The 17,122-nt window shown below is 45.9% G+C and overlaps 1 protein-coding gene across 13 annotated transcripts in view; it reads left to right on the plus strand.

Moving 5' to 3' along the window:
* DGCR2 (DiGeorge syndrome critical region gene 2) overlaps window positions 1-17,122 on the plus strand; it is a 98,019-nt gene that overhangs the window by 65,017 nt on the left and 15,880 nt on the right. For all 13 annotated transcript variants that reach the window (XM_025474872.3, XM_049101889.1, XM_025474880.3 and 10 more), the window contains 2 exons: window positions 1,196-1,272; window positions 9,117-9,293. In XM_025474872.3, the coding sequence (XP_025330657.1) occupies window positions 1,196-1,272; window positions 9,117-9,293 (254 nt within the window). The remainder of the gene's footprint in view (window positions 1-1,195; window positions 1,273-9,116; window positions 9,294-17,122) is intronic.

Raw genomic sequence — 17,122 nt, forward strand, 5'->3', positions numbered from 1 at the left:
TCCAAAGCCTGACTCTTGACCCCAAGGCTCTGCAACATTGTGGAGAATATGTCAAAATTGCAGCCAGCTGCCAGCATCTCCAAGCCCAGAGCTTAGAGGGTTTTGTTGGAGGGCAGGTGTGTGCTGAGGACTGTAGTGGTCCTCTTCTGGAGGGGGCATATTGCTTCTTCCACACTGCTGGGGAGTGGAGGAGTGGATTTTAGGGTTGCCAGATGGCCAGTGTGCTCTCTCAGGGATGCTACACTGCTATAGGAGCACGATGACTGTAGCAGGTGGAGAGCAAGCCTTCATTTCAATACCCTAGCTGGATTTGGGCTCCACCGTTATGCCCTGTGATGTTGGCAAATCACAATCACCTTGCTGTTTTTCCTTCTACAGCTGCAAAGTGAGAAAAAAACTTCTAGATCACGGGGTGATTATGAATCCATGGAGAAGTGAGAGGGCTCAGCCCACTGGGTAGGAAAGTACCCCATCTTCCCAGGGTGGGCGTGTGCATGGCAGTAGGCTGAAGGGAGAAGAGTGGCAAGAGTGGCATTGAGCCAGAACTCCTGCAGTGGCACTGGGCCTGCTGACGGGCAGCTCCAGGATTGCGGCTGGAAGGCTGGGGTGAGAGGCACACACCCAGCAGGTGGTTGTGGCAGTCGGCCAGGTCCATGGCCCCCTTGGTGCTGTGACGTGTGTGCTCAGGAGCACACTGCAGGTCTGGGGCGAGCTGGCTCTAAGCGGAGACCAAGCAGGAGACCACGAACGTCATTTTACCCAACACTGCAGTGTAGACCCATGTGGGTTTGTGTTTTATTGAGATGTAATTCACACACCATAAAGTTTACCCCTTTAGAGCAGACCATTCTTTGGTTTTAGTATATTCACAGAGTTGTATTCATGGGGCTGTGTGTACCAGGAATACCAAGAATAAGATTGGTCTTATATAGAATGTGAAAACTTTATTGGATCAGCCAATGAGAATGGAATTGATAGGAGTTACCCAAGATTCAACTTTTTCTGATCTGTGAATTTATTGTTTACTAACTTTATATGTACTTTATTAAATTTTAGTATCAAAACTTAAATCATTAATGCTTTACAAGCTTGGTATTTGAAAGGTCACTATAACTCTAAGATACCCACACTCACACCCAGTCCACGGTTGTCTCCTTGCTGTGCTGAGGCCTGCTGCCTTTCCGCCCTCTTGCAGGCTGTGGGTTGGCTACCAGTATGTCATCGCCAGCCGGAACCGCTCCCTAGAAGGTCGCTGGGAGGTAGCGTTCAAGGGTAAGTCTTTTTGGTCTTTCAGAAGAGTTGTTGAGTGTGCAGTTGGGATGGGGGGGCATCATCCTGACTAGGGAGATATTGCTGGGGGCTCCCCACCCCTTCACCCTCTCCCCAAGTGGTGCTTGGTGCAGGGCTCATGGAGAGGAGCAGGCCCCAGATTGTGGAGGGCACCATGATGATGGGCAGACACCCCAAGGCCCTTCTTTCACGCTCTTTGTGGGGCTGGAGCCTTCTCTGGAAACTGTGTTTCTTTCTCACTTGGCAAATACCTAGACTGTCCATTTTCCCTTTAAGTGAAGGCCTTTAATTGGGGTATAAAAATAATGAATATACGGAGTGTGCAGCTGACATGGGCGAGAGGGAGGGATAAGCCTTCTAGGATAGAGACGTCAAGAAGTAGAATCCAAACTGGAAGGAAAGCTACCAGGCAGATGGAATTAAAATAGTGAGTGTGCATGTGTTGTGTGTGCGTGTATGTTTCTTTAAGGATTTTATGCTGACTTGTTTGTAAGCACCAACATAATGTAAAGGAAGCAAGCATGCTGGTGTTGGCAGCTGAGTCATGCCATTACCCCCTCCTCCCCTGTCCCTCCCCTCCTGCCCTATTACTCTGGCACTGGCAGGTTTCACCCAGGCCCTGGCTATGGCCTCTCCACTTGGCTGCCTGAGCTGTGATTCCCCTGCCCTGTCCCCTTGTCAGGCCTTGCTTTGGGACTGCTCTTTGGGCCTGTGGTTTGAGCTTGGGTCCTATTCATTTTTCCTAAACATGTCCCAGTCCCACTGTGGATGTCTTAAGTGTCTCTGAGAAGGACACGTCCCAGGACCCCAGACATGTTGCTCTGTCCAGCTACCTCACTGCGGAGAATGAAGGGGCATTGACCTCAGAGCCCACCTGTTTCCCAGCCTGAGTGGCCTTGTGGCAGGTGACTGGCTGTGTCTTTACATACTGTGGTGAAATTATAGACATGATTGGTATTCAGAAGCCCCAGGTAGCTGGCTTCCCTGGAGAGAGGCAGGGTCTCACAGGGTAGGGGTGCTAAGCCTGGCAGCTGGAAAGGGGCAGGGAGCAGAGATGGTGACTACAGAGGCCCCAACAGAGGCCACACCTACCAGCCTTTGCTCCTACTTGGGAAGTCACCCCATTCTTGTATCTTCCAAATATCCTACTGAAAGCATGCCTCATATTTGTATCCCCAAAGTTTGTGAGGGTAATATGTAGATTTTTCTCCAGAGTAGAAGACAAGTAAATAGCTTATGGGTTTCCAGGCCTGGGAGTCACTGTGTATCTTGCAGAGGATAAATCTAGTAGTTCCTCATTGTCTTAATCACAACCATTGATGGCTAATCCTAGGCCAAGGCCCATTGCCCCTGACCCCAGCAGAAGGCATTGGCCTACAGGATAGTATAGACACTCTTCCGATCCAGTTATCTTCCTGACACCGATAGTTAAAAAGAGAAGATGCAGGTCTGCGTTGCATGATAATGTGTTCTGAGCTGGGGGACATGGGACCCTCATCTGGCATGAGAATGGCAAAGGCTCCAGGTAGGCTTCAGTGGCCACACTTGTTTTCTCCTTGGCTCATCATGCAACGCAGACCTGCATCTTCTCTTTTTAACTATCGGTGTCAGGAAGATAACTGGATCGAAGAGTGTCTATACTATCCTGTAGTATAGACAGGAATCTCAAGCAGGCTCCACACCCAGCACAGAGCCGGTTGTGGGGCTTGATCCCATGACCCTGAGACATGACCTGAGTCAAAATCGAGAGTCAGACACTTAACGACAGAGCCACCCAGGTGCCCCTGTTTTGGGTTCAAAGAAATTAAAAGAAAAAACATAAGCCCAAATGTAGCACACGAATTCTGATGCATCCTGGATTGGGAGGGGGAGAGTTATAAATATTTTGGGACACAGTTAGGGAAGCTGAATCTGGATTTGCAGTGGAGGTTGACTCCAGGATTTTCAGAGGTGTGACTGTAGTGTTGTGCTGTGGACAAGCATGTAGAGTGAGCTGCTGCTGACGCAGGACAGAACTTCGCAGGGGTTCATTATATTCTTCCGCTGCCTTTGTATCTGGTTGAAAGTGTCTATACCGAAAGCACCTTCTGCTGAGAGACTGCAGCGCGAGAGAATGCTGTCAACACAGCCCCAGCAAATGAGACGGTAACAGAGCTCCCACTGCTACTCGCAGAGAAGAGAGAGGAACGTGCTCCCTTAGTCAAAACTGAGGATCTGGCTGGGCCTGAGAAGTGGGTCCAGAGGTGATGCATCCCAAAGGCAGTAGGAGGTGGATTTAAGTCTTTGGTCATTAATGGTGAATTCGCTCCAAAGAAAAGATTGTGCCTAAAATATGAGCGAATGGCAGTAAGAAGCCACTGCGGGAAGATATTTAGTATTTTACATCTTGCCCAACATTTTCCTCTGTGTTTTATAATATGTACAACACACGTGTTGTCATAACATCAGCACAGTGGCACCTGCAGAGTATCATCCGTATATCCATACTTCTTACCTGTGTATGTTGGCACCCCCACTCCCCAGGTGCACTTCAAGTTTGGAGCTCCACTTGTAAGAGGGGCCTCCTCTCATGGTCTCTCCCCCAAGAGGGATGCCTTGCCTCCGGTTTCTGTCTATACAGCATGTCAGCTCCACTCCAGGGTACCAAGACCCTGACGTTGAGGCAGCACCCAGGGCCTGGTGTACCCTGGAAGGCTGAGAACTGCTGCTGCCAGAGAGCACAAGGTGCCAATTTTATAACATTGGTGACCAAAGTTTGAAAGCAGATCCATGTTGTCTAAAGGGAATCATCTGTTTTCCCCCAAGCCATTGCCCAGGGCTCTAGCATCATTGCTGTTAACAGTATCATTTCAGTTTCTGGTTATTATATGTGATATGTATTTTAAAATATAAAAATGGAAGCATACTGTGTGTTTGATGTGCCCACAGTTGTATAACTTGCTTATTTTTAACAGCTGCTCAGGGGCATCTGGGTGGCATACTGGTTGAGTGTCTGCCTTTGGCTCAGGGCATGATCCCAGTGTCCTGGGATCGAGTTCCTCATCGGGCTCTCCAAAAGGAGTCTGATTCTTCCTCTGCCTATGTCTCTGCCTCTCTCTGTCTCTCTCATGAATAAATAAATAAAATCTTAAAAAAAAAAAAAAAAAAAAAGATGTGCTCAGTCCTGCACCTGGATACCCATCCTCCCCCTATCTCAGCATTCCCACCTCTAGGGGCTCATTCCCATCACAAGTGGGCTGAGGCCATGTGTGCCACAAAGGAATGCCCTTTATGATCTCTATCTTCTTGGCCCTGGTGCTCACACCCAGGGAGTGTGACTCACTTGTGTGCCCTGACCTATCCTGACCTAGAATCTTCCATCAGCAGTGAGGAAGCGGCACTTGGGGGAGGGCCAGGGCTCAAGCTGGCCTAGAAGGCACATTGTGGAGACCCTGCCCTCTGAGTGAGGTGACTGTCAAGCTGGAGTGGAGTCAGCCAAGGTCAGGCCGCAGTTCTGCTGAAGGAAGGCAGCCCTGAGAGTGAGGTAGCTGGTTCCAGCAGAGGAGCATTTGGGAGGATCCACACAGCTCGTTGTGGGCCCCAAGGCAGACCCGTTCTGTGGGGGCTGTAGTACCATACTCCTTCCTGGGTGAGGCAAGACAGAGGCAGACAGCCTGCTGTGGGGAGGCACTGATAGAAAGTGAGTGAAGGTCAGCCTGCTGTAGGATGGGCATGGGGGGTGTGGTTCTTCCAAGCTGAGGGAGCAGGGGAACAGAGACACAGGAGGAGATGGCAGAGGAAGTTCGGTGTTGTTGTATATGGCCATGTGCGCCACGCTAAGGACAGCTTGTGTGCAGACGGGGTCGGGGTGTCTGGAAACAGTTGCCGCCACTCCAGCAGGTTGAAGGCCTGCCCTGCTGCACAGGCAGCAGTGGAGAGGTACGCTAGAGGACAGTCTGCTGGTACGATGACATGATCTCCTGCCCTTTCAGACTTGCCTAGAATCTTATCACTTGTCACCAGGTCACAGCCATCAGATCTAATGTCACCCACCTAAATTACCAACACCTCCAGCCTGGTCTTCTTGCTGCCAACCCCACCCACCCCTGTCTCCTCACACAGTTGTCTGAGGTTCCTCTACTCCTCCCCCTTCTGCCCTTGTGGCTCCTTCTCTCAAGAAAGCCTGGTCCTCACAGTCCTGTGGCAGCCTTTCCCTCTGCCCTCCCTCCCGACACCCTGCAACCCTCCTCTCTAGCCACATGCCACCTTTGCTGCTGCTGTAAGCCCTCCCTGGGATGCTCCTTCCCAAGCTCAGGTTGCTCTGGTGCAGGAGAAGGTACCACAGGCGGCCTGGCCCTGGCTGGCACCTGGGAGGGCTCAGGGATTGGGTGGAGCAGAGCCTACTGTGTCGGGTCGTCTGGACTGCACGAACTGTGGGGTTTATGGTGAACACCGGTTTCCCCTGGTGAGTCTGGAGTCGAGATGCCCAGGGACTCCTCCAGGCAGGAACGCCACACCCATGTTGCTGCAGTTTGTTCCTGCCAGGTGAGAGAGTGCTCAGGAAGTCTGGCCTGGATGCCCCCAGACTTGCCTGAGCTGTCCCCTCTCTTGTTGCTGGTGTATCGTGCTGTGTTGCTGTAATAAATCTTAGCTGTGACTGCGGCTAGAAGCCAGGTCCCTTGAGTGCTTCTAGCAAAGCCGTGAGCTTGTGCGTGGCGTGGGACTCCCACCACAAGCCTTGTCACCCGTCCCGTCCATTCTCTGCTCCTGTGGCACTACTCCGAGGCCTGCCTTCATCTCCATGCTCCAGCTTCCTTTTTACCTGTAGTAGTTGTGACCTTCCAACATCACGAATACCTCACTCATTAGGTCTAGTCGTCCTCTGTTTCTGGCCTTTACACCCCTACCCTGTTGTAAGCTCTGCAAGGCAAGGATCTCTGCCTGCTGCTGTTGCCCGGTGTACCCCGAGTGCCCGTTTACAGGATGCGGCCTGTGGACATTTATTAAGTCAGTGGGGATGATGATCAGGAGGCCATGCTAGATACCTGGGGCTGCCCTCACAGAGTACCATGAACTTCTGGCTTAACACAAATTTACTTTCTCACAGTTCTGGAGACAATTCCAAAATCAAGGTGTTAGCAGGAGAGTTCTTTCTTGCTCCTTTGCCAGTGCAGAGTGGCTCCTGGCATTCCTTGACTTATGACAGCCACACTCCAGGCTCTGCTCCATCTGCCTCTGGTCATTTCCCATGTTTTTATCCTCTGTGTCTTCTCCCTTTGCAAGGACACACCCCAAGTACTGAATGATTTTACCTCGAGAGCCAAATAAGGTTCATATTCTGAGGTTCCAGGTGGCCATGAATTTTGGGGGGATGCTTCTCAACCCACAGCAGATGCTAATTGAAGATCACACTGAGTGTGTTGGGGATTAGCTGCATTTATCTCCTAGCAGAGAGAGGATGGAGCATTTTTATGAAACTGGAGTATAAAGTACCATAGAAAGGGCACATAAAATGAAGGCTTGAAAGAAACTAAGTTTGGCAAAGAGGTAGCAGTCTTCTTAGTCATTGGTTTCAAGAAACTACTGTAGCCCACATGACCTCAGGGTAAACAGGGCTTCTGACCAGCACAGAGCGAGAAGGCCCAGGTGGTCCTCTGGGCACATAATGGGTGGGAGGAGCTCCCTCCACTTGGCCTTCCCTGTGCCCCCCGTCTGTGTGTGACGTGGTGGGGCCTGAGCCACCCTCGCTCCCACCATCCACTCTCAGTTTGGCTCAGGCAGGTTCCAGGGCCTGTGAGCAGAATGGGGTGGGGACCAGGTCCCAGGACTCTACCCTGAGAGCATTTGTGGCCTTGGTCAGAACTCTGCAATCATGTGCTGACATTGTACTCTGGGCTGGCAACTAGACTCAAGGCTAGAGCCTTTCTTTCTTTCTTTCTTTTTTTTTTTTTTAAGGTTTATTTATTTTAGAGAAAGAGAAAGAGAGCATGAGTGGGAGGGGCAGCGGGAGAGGGAGAGAAAATCTCAAGCCCAGTCCATGCTGAGTGCAGAGCCTGATGCGGGGCTCATTCCCAGTACCCTGAGATCAGGACCTGATCTGAAACTAACTAACAGTGCCACCCAGGCGCCCCTGAAGACTTGGTTGTTTGGGGTTTTTTGTTTGTTTGTTTTTTGTTTTTATAAAGGATGGGATAAATCTGTTTCGTTTTCAGCACACGAGACAAGAAGCCAAATAGTGAAGAAAACTGTTTTAAGAAGGAAGGCTTCTGGGCAGCCCCAGCGCTAAACCCCAGCTCAGTGGTTTAGCGCCGCCTTCAGCCCAGGACCTGATCCTGGAGACCCGGGATTGGGTCCCACGTCGGGCTCCCTGTGTGGAGCCTGCTTCTCCCTCTGCCTGTGTCTCTGCCTCTCTCTCTCTCTCTCTCTGTCTCTCATGAATAAATAAATAAAATCTTTTAAAAGAAAAGAAGGAAGGCTTCTCCCAGGTAAAGGGGTATCTGAAGAAGAAGAGGACACGTGGGTTACAGGAGACCTCGCTGGAGAGCAGGGGGCTGGATGACACAGTGCTCATGGCAGTGCCCACTCTTAGCATTAGAGGCAGGCTCCCCAAATGGTGTGAAAAGACATCCCAAGGACCCTGGCCCCCACCCCTACCCTTCCTCTATGGTCCTCCTGTGAGTCTGACCTAGCAGGGGTGCACTGACATTGACTGTGCCTGTCAGCTGGAGACTGGGCTTCTATCCCACCACGCTTCCCCAGAGTCCCTCTTCCTGACCTTGTCAGGGGGCTGGGAGGCATTGTGCCCAGTGTCTACAGAATGAGGCCCCATCTCCAGACTCGCTGGCTCTTCCAGGCTGACCTCCATGCTTAGTATTGGGAGCAAATAGAGTTCAAAAGGCATGCATGACAATACCATGTTGCTGTTAAAGGGTAAACCACATCGCCATCTTAGTAAAATTAGAAGTGTCTCTGGTGACCCACGTCCAGGTTAGCCTCAAGGAATCTTGTGGCGGTCCAGTGTTGGAGGGTTCTCTGAGGTAGAGAGTGGGCTCTGGGGGCTGGCTGTGCTGTGCCCAGTTGTGACCTGAGTCCACCTCCTGGGACAGGAGAAGAGAGGCCCCCTGTCCCTGTACTCCACCACAACCCCCCACTCGGGCTGCCGGGCACCACATGATTTTTGATTGCCTGGTCCCCGGGTTGGAAGGCAGAGTTTCAGTGAGTGACAGTCTCCCTGGAGCTGGGAGGGGGTTCCAGGGAGCCAGTGCTTTCTAGCTCGCCTGGCCTGATGATCCCCCTGCTAGGTTGAGGGAGCTACGATTCTGTCAGAATTGTGTGCTCCTGGCACGTGCAATAGGTGCCTTTTGAGCCCTTCTCTATTTACTAGTTGAGACCCTGTTAAAGGAGAGGACTCCCCTCCCCATTTAATTGTTGTTTATCCATATGAACGCATACATTTTTTAAAAAGATTTTATTTATTCATGAGAGACACAGAGAGAGAGGCAGAGACACAGGCAGAGGGAGAAGCAGGCCCCATGCAAGGAGCCCGACGCGGGACTCGATCCTGAGTCCCCAGGATCAGGCCCTGGGCTGAAGGCAACGCTAAACCACTGAGCCAACCGGGCTGCCCAAACTCATACATTTTAATCGACTGTGCTGTGGCCCATTACTTTATCCTTCACGTTGCCCAGAGCTGTGCTCCCAGGAACTAGGGGAGGTCGTGAATGAATGCAGTGCAGCTAGTATTTGGCGGCCCACGGGCCCTTTGATTGATGGTCCAGTTTGGGGGGCCTTGGTGCCCACAAGGACTGCCTGGGATTGGTGTGCTGACATTGTTATTTTTCCCACAGGTTCCTCCGAGGTGTTCCTGCCCCCAGACCCCATCTTTGCCTCAGCCGTGTCGGAAAGTGACAGTGTCTTCTGCGCTCAGCTCCAGTGTTTCCACTTCCCCACCCTCCGACACCACGACCTGCACAGCTGGCATGCAGAGAACTGCTACGAGAAGTCTTCGTTTCTCTGTAAAAGAAGTAAGCCACCTTGGCTGTGACTCCTAATGCGCTGTAAGGAAGTGCTTCTCATGAATACGTGGCTGTCTGATTTCTGGACCTTGGTGTCAACCTTGAGTAGACTTGGACCTCACGGTGCACCAAGGCAGACCCCTGCATCATAGTGGGGTGGCAGGAGCTCCTTGCCTGGCTCACACCCCTCTGAAGGTATGCCACTGCTGTGGCAGGAGGGCAAGGATCCCGGCAGCAGTCAGCATCTGTGAACAATCCTTTCTCTTTGCCAGGATAGAGGTGCTAATTCCTGCCCTCTACATCTCGTTGTTGTTAGGAGCTGACATGAGAATGGTGATGGAGGATTTGCCACATCTCCTGGTGTCTTGGAGCCTCCAATCCCCCTGGTCACTTACCCACTCTCTCTTTCGGTCTTTCCAAGACTGCTTACTCTGCATCTGGACCACTCCCCGGCTCCATCCGTGATCTCTCCCTGTCCCTCAGCCCACTCACTCACTCACATTCCACATCCAGGTCTCTTCCAGTTTCAGGGACTCACAGTGTGTGGTGCTTACTGAGGGCAGGGACAAATCGCACCCAGAGGCAGCATGGGAGGTAGGCTGATGGTCTCAGCATCATTAATTTGGACCATCATTCCTTTTCTGATAATTTGTCATTCATCAAGCATTCATAGATGTTTGAGCCTGTTAGTAGACTCCATTCTGACCCTTGGCTGTTGTCAGTCCCATGCTGATACCACATCATCTTCACAGGAACTTTGCATCCTCCCAATGAGTGGTGGGCTTCCCTTGTTCTTGCCCCTTCTGTTGCCAATTCTCAACCTTTTATTCTTCACCTGAATTTTAGAATCCGTTTTCTGAGCTCCATTATTAGAACTCTTACCTGGTTGGATTCCGCTAGATTTTCTATTTAGGCTTTTTTTTTTTGTCTTCTTTCAAATCTTTGATTTTTTATTTCTTTACATTTTTTCCCCTGGTGTTCCTTTACTTGCTAAGGTCTCCAGTGTAGTGTTGACTAGAAGTGCTGGTAGTGAGCCATAGGTTTATCTTCCCAGCCTAAAAGAGAAAGCTTTTGGTGTTTCACCATTAAATATGGAACTTTAAAACTGAGAAAATACCTTTTTTTTTTTTTTTAAAGATTTTATTTATTTATTCATGATAGTCACACAGAGAGAGAAAGAGGCAGAGACACAGGCAGAGGGAGAAGCAGGCTCCATGCACCGGGAGCCTGACGTGGGATTCGATCCCGGGTCTCCAGGATGGCGCCCTGGGCCAAAGACAGGCACGAAACCACTGCGCCACCCAGGGATCCCGAGAAAATACCTTTTTGAGGTTAAGGAAGTACCCTTCCATTCTTAGTTTGCTGAGAATTTCTACATTACAAAAATGTAAACACTTTTTCTGCATTTATTGGGATCGTGTGGCTTTTCTTCTTCACTGATTTATATTATTATTTTGCTTATATGATTTTATTTACCATTTACTTTTTTACATTAGATCTCTGATATTAAACCATCCTCAGGGTTTTTTTTATATATATATATTGCTGGCTTTGCTTGGCCGACATTTAGGATTTTTGAAACTCCTCTAAGAAGTGATCTTGGGCTGAGTGAAGTAAGTCAGTCGGAGAAGGACAAACATCATATGTTCTCATTCATTTGGGGAATATAAATAATAGTGAGAGGGAATATAAGGGAAGGGAGAAGAAATGTGTGGGAAATAACAGAAAGGAAGACAGAACGTAAAGACTGCTAACTCTGGGAAACGAACTAGGGGTGGTAGAAGGGGAGGAAGGCAGGGGATGGGATTGAATGGGTGACGGGCACTGGGGGTTATTCTGTATGTTGGTAAATTGAACACCAGTAAAAAATAAATTAAAAAAAAGACTAAAGACTAGCTAGTTTCAGGAGTCAAAGTGATTGTAAATAAATTCATATTAGAGGGCTGAATGATTGGAAATCATGTTTTTCTCATCTTTTTTGAATTTTATTACATGTGAGGTTACAGATCCCATGAGTTTATGGCACTTAAAGCAGTAAAAGTTCTAAGCTGGATTTATAATGATATTCATAAATCACCTTATAATAGAAAAAGACTGTAGCGCATCTTCAAGTTGGCAGCTGTCTGCAATGAAACTAAGCAGTCCTCTTTCCTCCTCCATATTCATGGAAGTACTCTGCTATTTTGAATCTCACGTGAAATTCCCAACTCCTAAAGTAATAATGTCTTGACTGTAGGTAAGACCTTCCTTGTAGAGTTTTTTGGCAAAAACACCAGTCAAGAAAATAGAAGATATCTGTTTATAATCTCCTTTTACATCCCATAACCACATATTTTATAGGCTTCCAAAGTGAAGATTAAGTCAAGGTCATCCAGTTAGAGATTAATTTTTTAACACCTTTAACACCAAGTCTAGTTTTCCATTCATTACCTTATCTTTATCACCTTAAAAAATCACACTCAGGGGGCACCTGGACAGCTCAAGTCATGCTCTCGGGGTCCTGGGATGGGAGACGACATTGGGCTTCCTGCTCAAAGGGGAGTCTCCTTCTCCCTCTCCCTCTGCCGTCCCTGCCTCATTTTCTTTCTCTCAAATAAATAAATAATCTTCAAAAAAAAAAAACAAAAACACACTGAGCATGTATTATAAGTTTAAACTTTGTAAATCACAGGTTATATCTCAGTCAAGGTATTATGCCTTACAAGAAGCTTTCTTAATAAATGCATTTCTTTAGCATTTAATGCCAAGTTAAAAGAATTTAAAGAACTCAGGGGCAGCCCCGGTGGCCTAGAGGTTTGGTGCTGCCTTCGGCCCGGGGCGTGATCCTGGAGACCTGGGATCGAGTCCCACGTCAGGCTCCGTGCATGGAGCCTGCTTCTCCCTCTGCCTGTGTCTCTGCCTCTCTCTCTGCATCTCTCTGTGTCTCTCATAGATAAATAAATAAAATACTAAAAAAAAAAAAAAAAAAGAATTTAAAGAACTCAGATTAGGTTGCTTTTTAGTAATTCTCATTGTGATTTATTAAATTAAATTACAAATTGAAGTACAGCTGAAATAACTCTGTAACTGGTGCTGTTATGGTTAATAAAAAGCTTTCAATCCCTAAAACAAAAACAAAAAAAAGTGATCTTGGCCTGTTATGGTGCTTTTCTTTGCTCTCCTTGACTAGTTTTTGCATCACATTTATATTCGATACTTGAAATGAGTTGGGAAGCATTCTATTTTACCAGTCTCTAAGTCAGTTTGCACTAATTGCAAATGATCTTGTCCTTAAGTATTTGATAGATCATACCATTTAAGACCATCTGGGCTTGGGAGGCCAGGGCTTTGTAACTTGTTATTTAGATACACAGTTGGTACTTGCACAACATGGGTTAACATCCACTTTTTATTTTTTTAAGATTTATTTATTATTTATTTATTTATTTATTTATTTATTTATTTATTTATTTATGATAGACACACAGAGAGAATGAGAGAGAGAGAGAGAGAGAGAGAGGCAGAGACACAGGCAGAGGGAGAAGCAGGCTCCATGCTGGGAGCCCAATGCGGGACTCGATCCCGGGATTCCAGGATCACGCCCTGGGCCAAAGGCAGATGCCAAACCGCTGAGCCACCCAGGGATCCCCCACATCCACTTTTTATATGGATTTTTTCAGTAAATATAGTAAACTATTGTAAATGTATTTTCTTTCCCTTACGGTTTTCTTTTCTTTTGTTTTCTCTTCTTTTTTCTTTCTTTCTTTCTTTCTTTCTTTCTTTCTTTTTATTTATTTAATCGTGAGAGACACACAGAGAGAGGCGGAGACATAGGCAGAGGGAGAAGCAGGTTCCTCAAGGGGAACCTGATGTGAGACTCGATCCCGGGAGTCCCGGATCACGCCCTGAGCCAAAGGCAGACGCTCAACCGCTGAGCCACCCAGGCGTCCCTCACTGCTTATTTCTTCCAAACCATTTGGGAATAAATTGAGGATATTGTACCCTTGAGGCCTAAATACTTGGTGTGTTTCCTAAGAACCAGGACACACTCTTACATAACCACCGCACAATTATCAAAATCAGGGCATATAATATGGGTACAGTGCTATACAGTAAGCTACAGTTTATGACAGTTTTGTCAGTTGTTTCAATGATAACGCTTTATAACTATCTTTATCCTCGTCCAGGATTCAGTCCAGAATCATGCATTTCACTTAGCTGTAGTGTTTCTTTAATTTCCTTTTTGTCTTTCAGTTTGAGTAATTTCTGTTGACATATTTTACTAATTCTTTCCTTACCTTTGTCAGTCTGCTCATGAGCCCACTGATGGCATTTTTTACCTGTTTTTGACATTTTGTCTATTTTTCATTTCTAATGTTTCTATTTGATTCTTTCTTTTTTAAAAAATATTTTATTTTAGAAAGAGAGACAGAAACGAAGCACAAGCTGGGGGGAGAGGCAGAGGGAAAGAGAGAAGCAGACTCCCCACTGAGCAGGGAGCCCAAGGCGGGGGACAATCCCAGGACCCCTGAGATCATGACCCGAACTGCAGGCAGCCACGTAACTGACTGAGACCATGGCACCCCATTTGATTCCTAACTTTCCATCTCTCTGCTGAATGTTCTATCTTGTATATCTACCTTTTCCGTTAGAGCTTTTTTTTTTTAAAACAGCTTTTTTTTGAATTTTTTTTTTGAATTTTTTTATTTATTTGATAGTCACAGAGAGAGAGAGAGAGAGAAGCAGAGATATAGGCAGAGGGAGAAGCAGGCTCCATGCACCGGGAGCCCGACGTGGGATTCGATCCCGGGTCTCCAGGATTACTACCTGGGCAGAAGGCAGGCGCCAAACCGCTAAGCCACCCAAGGATCCCTGCTTGCCTTTTTTTTTAATTGACATTTTTATTGAGATCCTGTAGGTTCAGATGCATTTAAAGGAAATAAAAAGCTCCCTTATACATTTTGCCTGATTTCCCCAAATGGGAACATTTTGCAAAACTATAGTGTAATATCATAGCCAGATATTGAGTTGGACACAATCCACTGATTTTATTCTGCTATCTCCAGTTTTACTTGTATTTGTGTGTGTGTGTGTGTGTGTTTGTGTGTGTGTGTGTGTGTGAGGGGGGGGGGGTTTATAGAATTTTATTTCTTGTGTAGGATCCTGTAACACAGTCAAGACATGAGTAGTTCAAGATATGAGTAGTTCCAGCACCATAAGGATCCTCCCTATTATTCCTTTATAACCACACCCACTTGCAACCACTATCTGTAGTGGAAGAATTCTCCAGTGAAACCATGTAGGCTTGAGATTTCTCTTGGGGGGAGTTTTTAAATTATGAATTCAACTTATTTGATTGTTATCGGACTGTTTGGATTATCTATTTCATGTTGAGTGAATTTTTGGTAGGTTCTGGTTTTCAAAGAATTAATCCATTTCTTCTAAGTACTCAAATTTATGGGCATAGGGTTGTTCATAGCGTTCTCTTATTAATTTTCTTATCTTTGTAAGATTTATAGTGATGTCCCCTATTTCATTCCTGCTATTGGTGATTTGTGTTTATCCAATTTTGATTTTGTCAGTCTTGCTAGAGGTTTATTAATTTTGTTCATTTTCTTGAGAACCAGCTATTTGTATAATTGATTTTTCTCTATTTTCAATTTCACTGATTATTTCTCTTTATTATTTCCTTCTGTTTGCTTTCTTTTTCTAGTTCATCTTGTACTCTCTGGATTCAACCTTTTCCCAAGCCTTGGAGGACCTGGGCACTAATTATGCTCATGGCTTTAACGCCCTTTCAGTGGACAGAGCTAAGATGTGTGTGTGCGTGCATGTGTGCATGCATGTGTGCATGTGTGTGTGTATATATATATATCTTGGATATAGATTTTTGATACTAATTTAGTCTTAATGATTATAGACATATTCAAGTTTTCTGGTTCTTTTTCAGTCAGTTTGGTAAGTCATGTTTATCTAGGGCATTGCCTACGTGTCTGAATTTTTTACTTCATTCTCATACAATTCTCTTAGCATTCTTTTACGATTTTTGAAGCATTTGTATATCGTTATGACCTTTTAATTCCTAATATTATTTATACTTTCTTTCTTTTTTCTTGATTAGTCTTACTGAAGATTTGGCTCTTTGATTCATCTTTGTGAATAACCAGCTTTGGGTAGTAATTGATTCTCATTGTTTTATATCTGTTTTCTGTGCCATTAATTTCTACTATCAGTTTCCATCCTTTTACTTTCATTAGGTTTACGCTTTTCTTTTTCTTCTAGAGTTAGGCCCTTATCTCCTTAATTTTTAGTTTTTTCTAACATACGGCATTAAAGTTTAAATTTCCCTGTACTTACAAACAATGAAGTACACAGATCTTAAGAGCAGGTTTGTTGAATTTGTTTTTTTTTTTTTTTTAAGTTTGTTGAATTTGTTTTTTTTTTTTTTTTTAATTTTTATTTATTTACTTATGATAGTCACAGAGAGAGAGAGAGGCAGAGACACAGGCAGAGGGAGAAGCAGGCTCCATGCATCGGGAGCCTGATATGGGATTCGATCCCGGGTCTCCAGGATCGCGCCCTGGGCCAAAGGCAGGCGCCAAACCGCTGCGCCACCCAGGGATCCCAGTTTGTTGAATTTGTATACATGTGTAACCATTTCCCAAATCAAGAGGTGGAATATTTCCAGCCCCTCAGAAGATGCCTCCTGTCCCTACCTAGTCTGTGTATTTTCCCCTTCCGCGAAGTCATTTACAGTCTCTAATTTAGTTTAGTGGCTAATGTGTATTGTGGTTAGATAACATGATATTTATGTTCTATTGTTGTTAGGAGTTTTATTAGTATTCCTCATGTGCTTAAACTCTTGGCGGTAGGATTTTTTGTACATTTATTAGCTCAGGCCTATTGATAGCAAGTCTGTTTTGACTACATGGGTATAGTAATTGTTAAAAGATGTATTTTAATCTCTCACTCTGGATGTTGATTCATCCATTTTTCCCTGATAATTCCCTAATTTTAGCTTTATCTGTCTTGAGAGCATGTTATTGGGGGCACAAGTACTTATAATATCTGTCCGAATTGAACCTTTTTATCATGATGTAATGATCCCTTTTATCCATATTAGTTTTTGTTGGTTTTGCTTAAAGTTTTACTTCTTTTGCAGTGGTGGGTGCAAAATGGTGTTACAATAAGAGGCTTAATAGCCAGACTTTGTTGGTTTTTTTTTGTTTTTTTGTTTTTGTTTTTTTTTTTAAAGATTTTATCCATCCACTCATGAGACACAGAGAGAGAGAGAGGCAGAGACACAGGCAGAGGGAGAAGCCGGCTCCGTGCAGGGAGCCCGACATGGCACTCTATCCGGGGTCTCCAGGATCACACCCTGGACTGAAGGTGGCGCCAAACCGCTGAGCCACCCGGGCTGCCCAATAGCCAGACTTTGAATCCAAGTTTGGCCTTGAACAAGTTTCTTGAGCTCTATCCCTTGGGTTCCACATTAGGAAAAATGGGTAGTAGAGCCCCCACCTCACCATGTTGTTGTTGGGAGAGATTGTTAACATATGTGTGCAGTACAAAGAACAATCCTTGGCAAATAGAAAGTCCTCAATATAAATGAACTATTTTTATTGTTATTACATAATGTTTTTATGCTATCTTCTTTTTAATATACCTTTTTGTACTCTTTTAATTAAGTCTTCAAGTTGATTTTGGCACCTATTCTGTGCTGTTTACCTAGGATTTTTCTTCTTTTTTTTCTTTTCCTGACTTATATGAGATAAATCAACTTTTCTCTAGTCTTTCTTTCCTCTACTGGTTCAGAAACTTTGTTTATATATGCCTGTTAGTGGTTAGTTACCCTTACA

The sequence above is a fragment of the Canis lupus genome, chromosome 26 (assembly GCF_003254725.2).
Source record: "Canis lupus dingo isolate Sandy chromosome 26, ASM325472v2, whole genome shotgun sequence".
Classification (NCBI taxonomy): domain Eukaryota; kingdom Metazoa; phylum Chordata; class Mammalia; order Carnivora; family Canidae; genus Canis; species Canis lupus.